At 37.3% G+C, this 14,725-nt stretch overlaps 1 protein-coding gene across 4 annotated transcripts in view; it reads right to left on the reverse strand.

The window, feature by feature from the left end:
• Positions 1–14,725, reverse strand: part of LOC135691560 (ankyrin repeat and fibronectin type-III domain-containing protein 1) — a 50,399-nt gene that overhangs the window by 15,714 nt on the left and 19,960 nt on the right. For 3 of the 4 annotated variants that reach the window (XM_065209436.2, XM_065209438.2, XM_065209437.2), the window contains 11 exons: positions 7,430–7,620; positions 6,378–6,431; positions 5,216–5,294; positions 4,944–5,047; positions 4,552–4,661; positions 3,729–3,807; positions 2,161–2,274; positions 1,311–1,408; positions 737–827; positions 431–547; positions 53–200 (listed from right to left, as the gene is read on the reverse strand). In XM_065209436.2, the coding sequence (XP_065065508.2) occupies positions 53–200; positions 431–547; positions 737–827; positions 1,311–1,408; positions 2,161–2,274; positions 3,729–3,807; positions 4,552–4,661; positions 4,944–5,047; positions 5,216–5,294; positions 6,378–6,431; positions 7,430–7,620 (1,185 nt within the window). Of the gene's footprint in view, positions 1–52; positions 201–430; positions 548–736; positions 828–1,310; positions 1,409–2,160; positions 2,275–3,728; positions 3,808–4,551; positions 4,662–4,943; positions 5,048–5,215; positions 5,295–6,377; positions 6,432–7,429; positions 7,621–9,472; positions 14,720–14,725 lie in introns of those variants that run through there. The other variant, XM_065209439.2, reaches the window with a different exon arrangement.

The raw sequence follows: 14,725 nt of genomic DNA on the forward strand, positions 1-14,725 counted from the left end.
ATACTATGGAGAAGAATAATACTTTTGATGATACTGGTGACCAACAACGTACCATTTCAATCGTTTTAATAATTTGGGGGCAGAATGGAATACCAAGTTTGTATATTTTGAAACAGTTCTGAACACAGATCCTTTTCTGCCCAATTTCGGAGATTCTTTCGACGACGAAACGGGAGAAGCACCATTTTTTGACCCTAAATCTGGAGAAAAAAATCTTTCAAAATCCGTCACTGCTCAATTGTCACATTTAAGCAATCGAGGAAATGAATGTGATGATAGGAAAAGGAGAAAGAAATCATTCGTAGCTGCGAGGGCGGTATGCACATGTCTTACCAGGACTTTCTTACGAATATGTAATCAAGGTTGGTACCAAATAAAGTGTCCAATACGGTAGAAGTGGTGCGATTTATGGCGTAAAATAACAATTTACCTCCGTTTTGCTCCACGTATAGCGCTGCTTTGTGGGCCATGATTTTTTCGAGAAGTTCCTCTAACCTTTCCTTGCAACCAGTGTATCTTGGTATTTGATCATTGATTTCATGCCAGGCTATGAATAAAAACATAGTAACTGGGTGAGTTGGGGAAAAGCAGTTGGCTGGAAGAAAGCAGAAATAATACAACAATTAAACGATTGAGAGAAAGACTCGATTTGCTACTTCAACAGATGAGCTCTGCAGCGACACATGTGGCGCACCATCATAAAAAATTCAGGAAATGCTCCTACTAAGGTACTTACAAGATGGAATGACGAAAGGAGGATCTGGAGTAACTGGTGGTCCAAAACCCTTGATATTCCCAACTCTGACACGGAGGTAGCACTTTCTGCCCTAAAAATGATTAAATACCTTAAAACAACTTTCGATATATGTTCTGAAGTTTTATACTCTGAAGAGTATCAAACGAAAAAACCTTTTCTTAAATGTTTGCTAATTACCTTAATAGAATAAGGGAGAATTCATTAATTTTCTTGATAAGTTAGCGAACGTGAAACAATCGGGAACCAATCACTCATGCATAAAATTGAGATACTTATTTCGTCAAAAATTAATCTCTCTCGACCGTTTTTGGTATAAAAAGCTAGCACGATACTGCTCGGACAATTTATCATGCAGCATTGTTGAGAATTATAGTGTAAAAGAACGGCTTGATAATAAATGGTTGCTTTACATGCGAATACGAAAAATATTTATTTCGCGACACCCTGCTTTTGCTCGCAGGCATTGAAGATTACGACATATACATCCGCAGCTATTAAACAGGAGATTTAATACATTCAAATGAAAAAGTTGTTCATAAACATAAGCAATTACCTTTTCCAGTCCATCAATTGTACACTGTAAACTCCTTACATCCATTACTAATTTCACTCCTTTAATTTTTTGGAAGTCCAAGTCGCTGCTCCATTCAACTAAGAATTATGAATATGCATAGGCTTTTATACATTGGTTATTAGCGGCTCAAGAGAAGTAACGAAAACGCTCGAATGCTACTAGACAGGTACGAAAGAGCCACGAAGAGCAGTTCACGGGGGTGGAAAGAGCCAATCAAAGAACAGTGACGTTTTCCGTTTTTCAGAAATAGTCAGATCAATTAAGAGACATCAATATTCCGCCTAATCTTATTTACCAGCCACCAACGATGATACAGTTTACCCTTCTTTCATGGCATGCAAAAGACGGGACCCAACACCAGCCCAATCACAAGAAATCACAAACAATGAGTCAATAATATTATCTAGTGGCATTGTTTCTATGAAATTAGTTCCCCGTTTTGTTTTGAGGGGCATCAAAATTTCAATACTATAGCCGAAAGTAAAAAATCACCAAACAGTTAAAATGCCTGTTGCCGATAAGAATTGATGAAATGAATCAGAAATGAAGGAACATCAACGACAAATTAAGATACAAAAAATGTGGGTGAATGGCAGTAATAGAAATAGACATTTCCCATTTAGACACAGCATTTAAACGATTTATTTGCACAGTTTAGCTAGACTTACCCATGTAGCTAGATTAGATGCAAATTGGCGCCCAAGACAGACAAAATAACTCGAAAATAGCAGACAAAAGCACAAAAGTAAAACTTCAAATTAGAAAAAGGAATTAAACAGCGGAGTGAATGCACCAAAGTGATTATATGAAAAATAGAAATTGCACTTACTTTTATATTTGGTAATCAATTCCTTTTTGCTGTGCTTGGCTGGAGTGATTATGATGATAACTGATTGATCCGACAATGGAGCAGCTGATACTACTGGTATTTCGTTTGGCGCGTCTGTATCAAATAAAAGCGAACATTTGCAAAAATGAGCCCATATACAGGTCTTAGATACTGCACTTTTGCTTCAGTCGAGTTTCCAGATATATGCAAAAATAGATACCAAATGAAGGTCAAGGCAATACTTAGCAGCGCAATAAAGAAATGGCGGGAAAAAGTAACAATTTAAAATCAATAACGGATTTATGAGCTCGGGAAACTTATCGTGCCTCTAAAGCTGGCACTGAAAAGTGTCAAGTTGAATATCTTTCATCAAAATTTTTTATCTTTATGGGTGTAGATAAACACAGAAAAGAAACAAGTGACTTGATAATATCCCGAAGTTGATACTGTCTAGTGACTGGAATGAATCACAATAAAAGTTAAAATAAAATGATTTATCATTGGCCTTGAGGAAAATAGTAAAGAGCGAAAAATTGCTTTGTTGTGTTCAACATTCCATTACTACACATTTTCTTTGATCGGGGAACCTTATGGATCTTTTTCAGACGAGCAGAAATGTTTTAAAACGCAATAAAGCAAGTTTTCGTTAATGATGCATATTTCATTTTCCCGCCCTTTTATCGTTCACGAATTGCGTCAGCTTTCAGAAGGCCGTAGCAGTGAACATCCATGGTTCTCATTAATCTTCAAGTCTTTAAAATGAATATACAATTAACCTGAGTGCAAAAGAAATTGTACAATTTTAGCAAATCTATGAGAAGGAGGGGCTGCATTTTCTCTGAGTGGAATTTAGCGTTTTATTCTGTAATGTCACATCATAAGATCTGAACATTAATTGTAAAGGTGAGTTCATATTTGTTAATTATGTGGATTTAAGATTTAAAAACTGTGATATTTCTGTGTTCCCTCCTCCCTTGTTATTACAAGGGTTTGGAAGGGACAATTTCAAGTCTTTGTAACAACCTATCGCGAGAAAGAATTTAACTTAGCACAACAGCAGTTTTTTCATAAATTTATCAAAGAACAAATTTTTCAAAAAAAAATAAGTTATCTTTTAGCTTAGTTTACACGTTAATTTGTTTGTGGTTAGCGGCAAAAACGTCCGAAAAGGGCAAAAATCTAGCTGCTAAATCTAGCTGCTAAATCTCGCTGTTAAATCTAGCTACGTTTGTTGTTATATTCTTGAATTCTAATTAGCGAATGGGGTATGAAGAATTTTGGTCGCTGAGCCAAACAAAGATTTGGAATATCTGGCTAAATAAGTGGCTGTTCGAATATTATTTTAAATACTCAAGGGTCAAGGCCTACAAACACGCCTTCAAATCAAAGAATAACGAGCATTACGACAAGTAACTGGCTAGTAAAGGAATTGGACAGTTTGAGAGACGCTCGGTGATCAAGATGCTCGGTGAAATTTTCTAGACCCTCTGAAACTTTAATTTGTTTCGTTCGAATGGCATAAGTATGCACAAGATTCATTTGCAGTAACAACAAACGCTACTGCCTACCTGTGTTTACAAGCGTATTGTGCATAAGTCGAAGCGTATAGAGCCTCCATTCCCATTCTCGTAGTTGCCTTTCACTCTCCTAAAACAATATATATACAACACATTTCAATTACTCTCAATTTATGAACTTAGCATTTGCTCTTTATTAAGTGCAAAGCAATTCACTAGCGACTATTGAACGTATGATGCTTCTAAAGATGAAAACGATGCAATCCGAAAAACAAAGATTTAGTTATAGGATCTTTACTTTCACAGAAACCCGTGGCTTTAAAACTGGTAAAGATAGTAATAAACGCCTTGAAACCTTTAGGTCGATTTTTTCAACCCTAACCTTTTAAAGAGTTTCCACATTTTAAGCAGGATACGAAACAAAAAATTCATTTAAAAAGAGTTTTTCATACAGAAAACAGCTAGTAGGCTCTCTATCCCCGTTGTCTTTCATTGTCTCACGTATGAGAGGCAACCTCTCGCTTCCTTGGACCTTCCTCGACAGGATCAGTATATAGAAAAATAGAAAATACCAGCTCCTCGACCTATTCTCAACAAATACTCTTTCATTAGGTTTCTACGAGTATAGGTTTCTAGATTAGGAAGCAAACTGCACTATCATACTGCAAAACTTAAAACCCGTCTATTCTATTAGAATCTCTAGATGATCTGTTTTGGTTGAGAATTTATCAGCTATGGTAATCTGGTGATTGGATTTCCCGTCCAGATGATTTTAGATTTGGCAAGTAAATTTTGCTACAATCATCATATCAAGAAAACAATATAGATAAATAAACCTACTTTAGTTCTATTTATGGGCACAACTATGTCCTACCTTGATATCTGCAGTACAATTGACGATAGATGCCGTAAAATCGTTGACATTTTTATCTGCTTCCGTGATTAAAGACTCGAGCTTTTCTGCTCGTGCATCTGCGTTGATAACTGCGTGGGTAAAATAGCAGAGATTCACATCTATATCGGATACCTCTTCAAATGCCATGAAATTAAATATAATACTGAAGTATTGAAGTTGCTTTGAATCCTTGTTTCACAAAATTGAAAATATTTAGCAAGCCGAAAAAAGGTTCATCTACCCCTGTGACGCATAAAGTTATCCATACCATGCAATTAGCACCTAATTAGGCTTCCTACCTTTGTGGACTCAGAAAATGTTTAAATTGTCGCAAATCAAAGAGTACACCTTAAAAACACTGGATTACTTACACGATGGGTTTTCAATAGCACCAAAATGAAGGAGAAGCTTGGCAGTGTCCATGTCTCCCTTCAGGAGTGCAATATCAAGCGGCGTGAAATCATCTGAGTTCAGGCTAGAAAGAATCATAACTATTAAATTCCAATGCTTTTATCGAAACTGATCCGACGATTTCCAAACATTGATTGATAATAAAACATTGAATACTCTTTGATCACTTATTTAAATTCCGTTATTTACAAAGAAAGGCGTAAGTTAGAAAAAAAGAAGATGCTACATTTACCCATTGACTTTTATGCCCGGCTGTTGCATAATCTTTCTAACCTCTTCTGTGTCCTGTCTCTCGATTGCATCAAACAAGGCTGTCAAACCAAGTTTCAATTTTTAGTTAAGTGCTATATTGAGAAGCATAACAACAAATCATCATTGATGACAGCGCAATGCATTATTCTCAAACTAAGGTGTACAATTAAACATTAATTAGATTTAAGCAATGATTTAAGCTACAATCTAAACAATGATTTCATGCAGCGCGGTATGAAGATGGTGGGCCAGGATCCTTAATACTTTTCCAAAACCTGGGCCTCTAGACATGTCCAAAAACGCAGAAAAAATGGTTGGAGAAAATTCCCAAGTGCTCGATAAAGTTTTGCCCTCTTTCAGAGGTATGTAGGGCATGGCTTCACATACATCATTTGGGTGAATAGACCATGCACCCTCCTCTTTTCCAAGCCATATCATTTCAACTGAAAAAATCACACGGGACAGGCACAAAGCGCTAAAATAATTAAAGAAGGCCTATTTAAAATGATTTGATTTGCTATACATATAGTGCTGGCATAAAATAAATCAATCAAACTTAATGTGGCAATTCGAACCAATTCTAGCGACATTTTTGGGATAAACCTCTTGCTTGCCCTCGTATAAATTGTTTTCGCGTTTGGCTGCTGGCATACTGAAACTCTCACATAAACGTATCATGGAAATGGCTTATATGGAGATCAAATCCTGCTAATTACGTTTGTGGCTTTGATCGGGAAATTGAAAGTAATATAAAACACTACGTGACAGATCAATCCTTCTAGTCCATTTCTTTGTGATAATCTACCGCATTTATTACAAGCTGTGATTAGAGGAAAACGTAAAAGCAACTCTATCATCGGACTGCTGTAAGCGTTCTAAGTAAGCTTCTATCGGTAAAAGATTTACCAAAACACTTTAGCAGATGTTTCATTTACTTTTGTGTGGTTGCAAAGCAAAAGTACAGCTAAACATAGTCATTCTATTTCAAAAGAGAATCATCTACATATCACTTTTGGTTGAAGCGGGGTTTGGAGAAAAAAAATGTATGAAGAACGACGGGTATATTTGTATATACGTTGGTTAAAGGAACGGATTGAAAAAGCATAACCAATGTAGCACAAGAAAAGTGATTAAAAGCCTACCTTCCATTGCATTTTTATGCCTCTTAAAGCTTCGTGGTCTTTGATCTTTGAGGCCTGAAACGCAATAAATCAGTAAGGCCGATTTTTCACAAACCAGCTGCTCAAAGAGAACAAACATTCTAAGTAAGGTTGCTAACAGCAGTGTCATCGTTATCTCGATTAAACTTATTTTAAAATATCCGTATCAATAAACGACCAAAATGTCGGTCGGCAAACCAGAGAACAAGCAGCACCCCAATATGTAGTCAATGTTGAAAAGGGAAGTGGGGCAGAGAACACATCTACCGTAAAAGCTTTTTCTCAGTTCTAGAAGGGGGCTTGTTAGAGAGGGGACTTATTAATAATTCAAAGTAAAAAATTTTATAAAAATTCCCTTATGCACTTTTTTGTTATGAAAATGTCATAAAAATGTTCTCAAAAATTTGCAAGCAGCTTCGAAAGTTTACTAAAACTAATCAGTTATAATGTCCCCATTTGCAGCAAAGTCACCAAGGGGGTGGCTCAATAAAGTGTGGCCTAAAAGAGAGGGAGGTCTTAATAGAGCTTTTACGGCAAATAGTAACATTTTACAATCGACAAAAACTGAAATGTTGAGAGACAGCAGTCTGTCACTAGACGTGGCCTATGGATTGAACTACGCGCTTTAGATTTTATTAGGAACCTAGCTCGAGGCTTAGTTCTTAAAGTTCCTTATTTCAGGCCTCTTTTCAGTGAATTGTAGTAGTAAAAGTTCCATAATAGTTCCCTAATTTAATTGCGCATTTTGTGCCATTAAAATGACAAAATACATTTCAATTCCGTTTTAGTGTCGCAAAATTCTTAACAAGCTAGAAAACAAGCTGAAAAATAGAAAGAAAAAGTGAAAATTCAATCAAAAAGGAAAATGAAACATTGGAAATTACAAATGATTGGAACCGGCTTCCTAATTCTTTATTGTTTGCAATTATAAAAATATTCTAAAATGAAAAGTTCCTTAGGATAATAATGATTATGCTGATTATGATTATTGACGACGAAGATTATGATCATGATGATGACGAAGATAAGCATACCCAAAAGTGTTGCTTCGGGCTCCGTGAATGCATTTCTTTTACGAAACGGTGACCTTTGCGACAAAGAAATAGTTCGGTTGAAAGAAGGTCTTGGTGATTCGACTGGGCTGTAGTGGAATTTCTTGCGAAACGCAGAAGGGCTTGTAGATGGAGAAGGGATGTGGTCCAAACTATTGGCACGCCTGCGTAAACTGAAACAGAACAACAAAATTAACCAATGGTTCGAAACGATACACACAAAAAACAAAGGCAGTATTGCTTTAGTCTGGCAGTGTTAAAGAGACTATGTGAAATTCCCTTTTGTGGACGTTAATTGTATGGCAGTGTTAAAGAGAAGAATATATGTATGGCGTTGGCGTTTTTAGAATATGTGTTAAAGAGAGTTGCAAAATATATGGTCGTGCCTCACTATAACTTCAGTTTAGCGGGGAACAACGAGGCCAAACTAGTCTGAGCTGGCGTCGGGGAAGAGCTAGTGTAGCGCCGGGGAAGAGCTAGTGCAGTGCCGGGGAAGAGCTAGTGCAGCGCCGGGGAAGAGCTAGTGCAGCGCCGGGGAAGAGCTAGTGCAGCGCCGGGGAAGAGCTAGTGCAGCGCCGGAGAAGAGCTAGTGCAGCGCTGGGGAAGAGCTAGTGCCGCGCCGGGGAAGAGCTAGTGCAGCGCCGGGGAAGAGCTAGTGCAGCGCCGGGGAAGAGCTAGTGCAGCGCCGGAGAAGAGCTAGTGCAGCGCCGGGGAAGAGCTAGTGCAGCGCCGGAGAAGAGCTAGTGCAGCGCTGGGGAAGAGCTAGTGCCGCGCCGGGGAAGAGCTAGTGCAGCGCCGGGGAAGAGCTAGTGCAGCGCCGGGGAAGAGCTAGTGCAGCGCCGGGGAAGAGCTAGTGCAGCGCCGGAGAAGAGCTAGTGCAGCGCCGGAGAAGAGCTAGCGCAGAGCCGTAACCTGGTGGAAGAAAGTGTTAATAATGTCGAAGCATTACATGACTCGTTAAGGCCGTACAAACTTTACTTTTTCAAAGAATACATTTCATAGGAATGTTGAGAGTCACTCACAACAATATATTTTAAAAGAATAATTTCATAAGAAATTTGTAACATCTAGAATGTATTTAAGGATTATTCCAACAGGGCCCCTTTACTTATTTGCAAATTAATTAGAGCGTTTTTCAAAGGCTTTTGTTATGATGTGAAATAGAGCTTTGATGTGAAATTTCCCACCCACTTTCCGACCTGCGTTGAAACCCATGCCCAAGGCTCAGTTTACTATGTATTGACTATGTATTGAATTACACTCTTTATCTATAAGAACAACATTACAAGAACACGACCCTAAAAATTGGTTAAAACTGACAAAATATTAACAACAAACTGAGGCTGAGCTATTGTAACAGCAAGGGGTCCGGGGGCTTACCCAAAAGGAAGTTCTCCTGGCCTCACCCTTAATAATTTGGGATTTTTGTCAATGCGTTTTGACAATAACCGTCATAGGTAGCTTTTTGTGGCTGACCACATTCTACCAATGTCCTTTTCCTTTACATTTCCACCCACATTTATATTCTGAATTGTGTAAGGGGAGGAAGTTCTACGTGTAAAAACTGATGGATTGTGAAATTTCCCGCCCACTTTCCAACCTGCGTCGGAGCTTCTTTTCTCAATTTTACCAAATTTGACACGTTGGCTTGAGAACTATCTCAGAAAAATGTTAGGCACAGAACCATAAATTTTTAGAAGTTTGAGGCTTCGAACAATTTATAATAAAGAAGTGAGCGTTCAAATGTGTTAAAAAATCAGACAACATCCTCCTCCAACCTAACGTCAATTCGAGACCGACTCAAATCATTAAAGTTAAATGGAAATCATGTACGTGTTTTGGAGGAAAGATTTGCCAAATCGTTCATGAAACAATACTTTGCGGCAGCACTATGGTGGCAGTCACGACCTAACTGGGCCTCACTGAAACAAAATCAACGGCTCTTTTGAAAAAATGTACTTTTAAAAAAACAAGTGAATAAGTGAATCAAAAAAGTCCGAAAAACTAAATACAAAAACAACTTACACAGCTATTTTAGCGCGGGAGAATCTTGAGAAAGCATCGACTATTTGCTCTTCGCATATTGTAACCAGGCTAACATAGTCTTTCGATGTATTTTTAATCATAGCTTTGCTTAAACAAAGATTTTCAGGACATCAGACACATTTCTTCTAAAAGCCCATCGATATATACAACAACTTTCCCTCTTCTGAATACGCAGTAGGCGTGTATTTTCAAAATAGAATCAATCGGAAGTCCCGGCTACGGTTCTAAACACCCACTACAGGAAACTACTATGGAATAAAATGAACTGCCGAGAATTCACTGGGAGACACCTAGTGCTTTGCCATTAAACAATTGACGGAATGCGTCATCTTATTTGCCAAAGTATATATCATTTTCCACAAAAGTGTACTCATCACTCGGATCTACAAATTTGGAGCTACCATGTTTTGTTTCAATTGCAAAATCAAACCACACCATATTGTTTCCGTTCAAAACAAAAATGAGCATGCAAAAAGTCCTTGTCTCTGGGCAGTGGTGGGGATACTTTTTATGACGATAACGCGGTTACTTGGCGAAAGCAACATTTCTTCAAGGAAAAACGACCGGTTAGTAAAACCAAGATTGAGATTGATGATTGTTTTGGAAATTTAAGATTTAGTACTTCTGTCTTGAAAGGCTTGTTTTAGATTTTCTCGTGCGTTATTTCCAGAGGCCATAACTTCAGTTTCACTGAATTATAAGCCGATTCAGCAAACAATTCTACAAAATTACGATTCTACAAAATTACGATACTACAATACAAACGATTTACTAAGAGTTACAATACTTTAACTTTAACAACTTTAGGTAATGCCCCAATCAACAGAGACAAATATTGAGACAAGTGAAAGTTTCTGACTTTAAAGAAAATCCCAGTATTTCTGGAATTGAGACAAGTGAGCAGGGGCGTCACTTGAGAGGGGTATGTGTAATAGGAATATTCTCCTTTTCAGTATTAACCTCGTTATCATGTTACTTATGACGCACTTAACTTAAGGATATATATTTCAGCACGTAGATAGTTATAGGACTTTTGATTTCGACGATGAAGCAGAAAACATAAACGAAGTTCTTTTCTCTTCGTCTCACTTCTTCGATAAAGATCCCGCTACATATGGAGGGGGGCTGGGGGGTGAGTGATTCACACCACGAACGTAGGACCTTTTCGCAGGACCAAACTGATTTTTGCAGGGCAAATGTTTTCTACCAACGGATCTGTTTTGTTGTTTTCTTATGTAACTGTAAGAACAAAGTAGGTTACGCTTGTAATTTGTCTACTCCAAAAGTAAAATGATACAGACTACCATCGACACGAAGTATAAATTGCCAGAGTGGTCTTGAGCTGTTGATGGCCTCAATTTTGAAAAGAGGCGTTCACGAATCCTCAACAAATTGGCGTCATTATGAATTAAATTAAATAAAAGCGAATCGTGAAAAATTTGTTGTAACAACAACCAGTCCAATGTTAATTTTCAATTTCAAAATTTGTGAGATTTGGTGCTAAAAAACACGTATTTTGTTGCCGTTGTTAGCGTATTCAAAATGTCTCCGCTTTTGGTCCTCACACTGAAAACGCAAGTGCGAAGAGTAGTGCGAACGCAAGGCAAAAACGGATTAATTTGACTCCGTTTTCAAATGAATGGGCCCTTGTGTGAACGGGCCCTTAGATATGCTACATAAGAGAGCTTTATCAACAAAAGCCTTTCATTGCAAAAAATGTGGCATATAGCAAATGATCAGTATTCAATACAAATCAAACAAAACATTCCATATGTAGATACCAAACAAGTTACTTCATCTAGACGTTAGATACTTACATTTCCGTTCTCAGCATTAATATACTGGAAAACTGATTGCAACGCTCGTCTGTTAGGGTCCCCACTTGATTTCTAAAAGCACGAGCCTGTGCTAAGCTTCGGCCTTCAAACTTGCCCTTGGTCATTAACATGCTAGTAACTCTTTGCAACGCCAGTAAAGAGACTTTTACAGAAAATGAATTCACCACCTTTTTGTCTTCAAATTTCTCATGCGAAAATTGCTGCACAAAACTCATTTTTGTAAGCAAACTCGTGCTTATGTGCTGATTCTATGCATCTGACGAAAGCTCTCGATTGAATAATTAAATCTGATTCGCGACATGAGAGCTTTTATTATTGGGCGGTGGAAAAGGGTTGAAGTAGACATGCTATTAAGTTTGTAATAACAGAAACATTACAAGCAAATAATTATCTTGCTTTTGCTGAGAACGATGGGATAGGACGTTGTTTTTTGCAGCAAAGCCAGTATTACATATTAATGACAGTTGTCAAGACTGCTTTTTGGCGCCCTTTAAAAGAAGACTTTTCAAATTCCGGCTTACGTAATTGAATATAGAATAGTTTCCGAAAGCAGCTGCATTGATAACACAAACACGACACTACAAGAACAATCAACTGAAGAGCATGAAACAAAAGTTGCAATAAGAGGAGACAAAGGGCCTATTCTTTTCCAAGTCAGTAATCTCTATGACGTCAGCATACAAATTGCTTTGCAATTTAGCCTGATCATTAGAACGTTAAAATAACAATGGCGCTCTAAACCTGAACTGCACTCTATACTTGAAAAGTAAAAGTTTCATCAAAATCTGCTTGCAACTGAGTAAAATATCTCTCTCTATGTAAATTGTAATGACTTCCGCTTTCGTTAGTAATTTATCACGCGTAATTGATTGATTGATCGATTGATTGAATGATTTTAATAGTTGATTGAGTGATTGGTTGGTTATGAGTATTTAAGGAGGGTTGCCCTTCAGCGTTGCTGATTTTCGAGGAGCCCTCCACTTACAAGTTACAAAACTATATTGAATTTATACAAAAGAAAAAAATGCTACGTAATTAGAATGAAAGAATAAAATATTACGTAACAAAATTTTTATCAAAAGTACTCTAGAGTTCTTTATGTAAGATATAAAACCAATAGTTGTTGCTTGCTTACAGGCGGTTGGGAGGCTTTTCAATATTTTTTCACCTCTACAGGAAAGCATTTTGACCATTAGATGATCTCTTTTCGGGCAGACGTACTGCAAAATACTGCCAAAATTCTTTCAAGGAAGCCTTCAGACATACACGTAGTAATGTATAGGCAATTCCTGTGAATAGCATTTCGGCAGGTGGATTACAAGCAATCGATCTTTTCAAGAATTTGCTGCTGCTTAGTTTTATTGCTATTTCTATTGACTCTACTACTGCGACTTGAATGCGAGGTGCCACATAAATTTGTTCTGTTTTCATTTCTCAGTATTATGACAATTTATATTCAGAGCAGTTGACCTTCTAAGGAAGTTGTCCTAATTCTGAATATCAACTAAACAAAATAATGACAAACAAAGTCGAAGCATCTTTAAAAACAGGGTCGTAAGCTGTCTTGGTGTACGAGGCTTAACGAACATTTTCGAAATCGAGAAGTACTCGGAATCCAGAAAAGCTTCGATAAAGAAGCAGGACTGGCCAGTTTCTAAAACAAGACGCATATGTATAACATAATAGTATAATAAAATATTAAGTTTGCTGGTACATGGGTTTCTAAAACTTTTTTCCCCATCTTGGTCACAACGTTTGCATTAGGAACCCAAAATACCATTTAAAATAACAAAACGACGTTTGTATATCGTAATTCTCCACAAGGACATCGTAAATGTTAAAAGGATGGAATCGCGAGGCTATTTTCATTGTTATTTTCATTGAAAATTGTCTATCAGAACTCCAACCCACATCTGTTATTATACCCAGCAAAACAGTTCATTGACATTCTTAAATGCTGAGCCATACTACCGTGTACCTTTTTGCGGATAGACGCTTAGTAAAAAATTTTCAAGAAGGTCTTCTTTATGTCTGATGTAAAAATCACCTTTGTGTCAACTACGTGCATACCCGTTGTAGAATGTCTAAGGGAATTTCTAAGGGAAAATCACTAAGATAGATAACAAATAAAAGTGGGCCGAGAAAAAATCCTTGTGGAATGCCCATAGATTCCTAATTCTATGGGAAAGCCACATATAAAGATTTCACTTGACTTCTGATTAGTAAAAGAGCAGTACTGTATCCATAACTCAGGCTGCAGACGAACCAGCCCAACCCTCCCCCCACCACAACCATAACAATTTTTAACAATAATTTCGTGTTCGGCAAGTCAAGGGCTTTTTTGAGATAAAAAAACACTGAAAAATTTAATTGATTTTCATCCATGTTTCCGTACCAGTTTTTGTGCAATTTATTAGGAATGTTATTGTGAAATGTAGCTTAAGGAGGACAGATCTGAGTCGGTCTCAGTATGTTGTTTGCTTGAAAAAATAAATATACAGCATATTGCAGAAAACGACAAAATTCCCGTTCAGGATGACAGCCGTCGTAAACAAAAAAGTAATAAGAGTGAAACTGTTATTAAAAATACTACTGTACTACATGTACAAATGCAAAATATGAAGTCTGGAGTTGGAAGCGTACCCTCTTTGTTAGTTATGATCTGAAGACTTCAATACGTGAAAGAGAACGGGGACTGAAGCCTGGAGGCTTGTTTCTGTCAATGATTCGAACAATTGTCCTTTGTAAAACAAGAGACCACTAAAATAGAGTCAGGAAAACATTACGGTCGCACGGCCACTGACCGGAGGAAAGTCCACGAAAAACAATAGAAGCTCCTATGACACACCCAAGCCACGCCTACTTTTCATTGTTTGTGAGGAAGGTTTGCGTTTTGGGATTTTTTGTCTGAAGGAAGGTTAACAACTTTTCTGGACTCTGCATTAAAAAATCAAATTTAAAAGAAAATAAACGGAACAATTGTCCAAGAGACCTGTTTAAAATAAGACAGTGATGCAGAAAAACTTCGAGAAAGCAACAACTGATACAGAAACAAAGAACTGAAACAGAACAAGTTTTATAAAAAGAGATCTATTTGTAAACTCTTCAATCATAAGACATTGTTTTAACCGGAAAAAACTGCAAATACCTTGACGGCTCCACTCGACAACAATGCTTCTAGTTTTTGTGAGGACGTAAAATAATGCAGCAATAAAAAAACACTCATGATAATTAAAGAACATTTCAGAACATAAACTGATGTGTTTTCGAAGCATCTGTGAAAGGTAGAACAATCGAAAATTTTCATAGCAACAAGCAAATGTCGAAGACGCACTAAAGGATAACTTTTGATTACACCATCGCTTTGTGGACGAGAATAATAATACCGATCTTA

The sequence above is a fragment of the Rhopilema esculentum genome, chromosome 13 (assembly GCF_057945365.1).
Source record: "Rhopilema esculentum isolate cy_ngs chromosome 13, ASM5794536v1, whole genome shotgun sequence".
In the NCBI taxonomy this organism is placed as follows: domain Eukaryota; kingdom Metazoa; phylum Cnidaria; class Scyphozoa; order Rhizostomeae; family Rhizostomatidae; genus Rhopilema; species Rhopilema esculentum.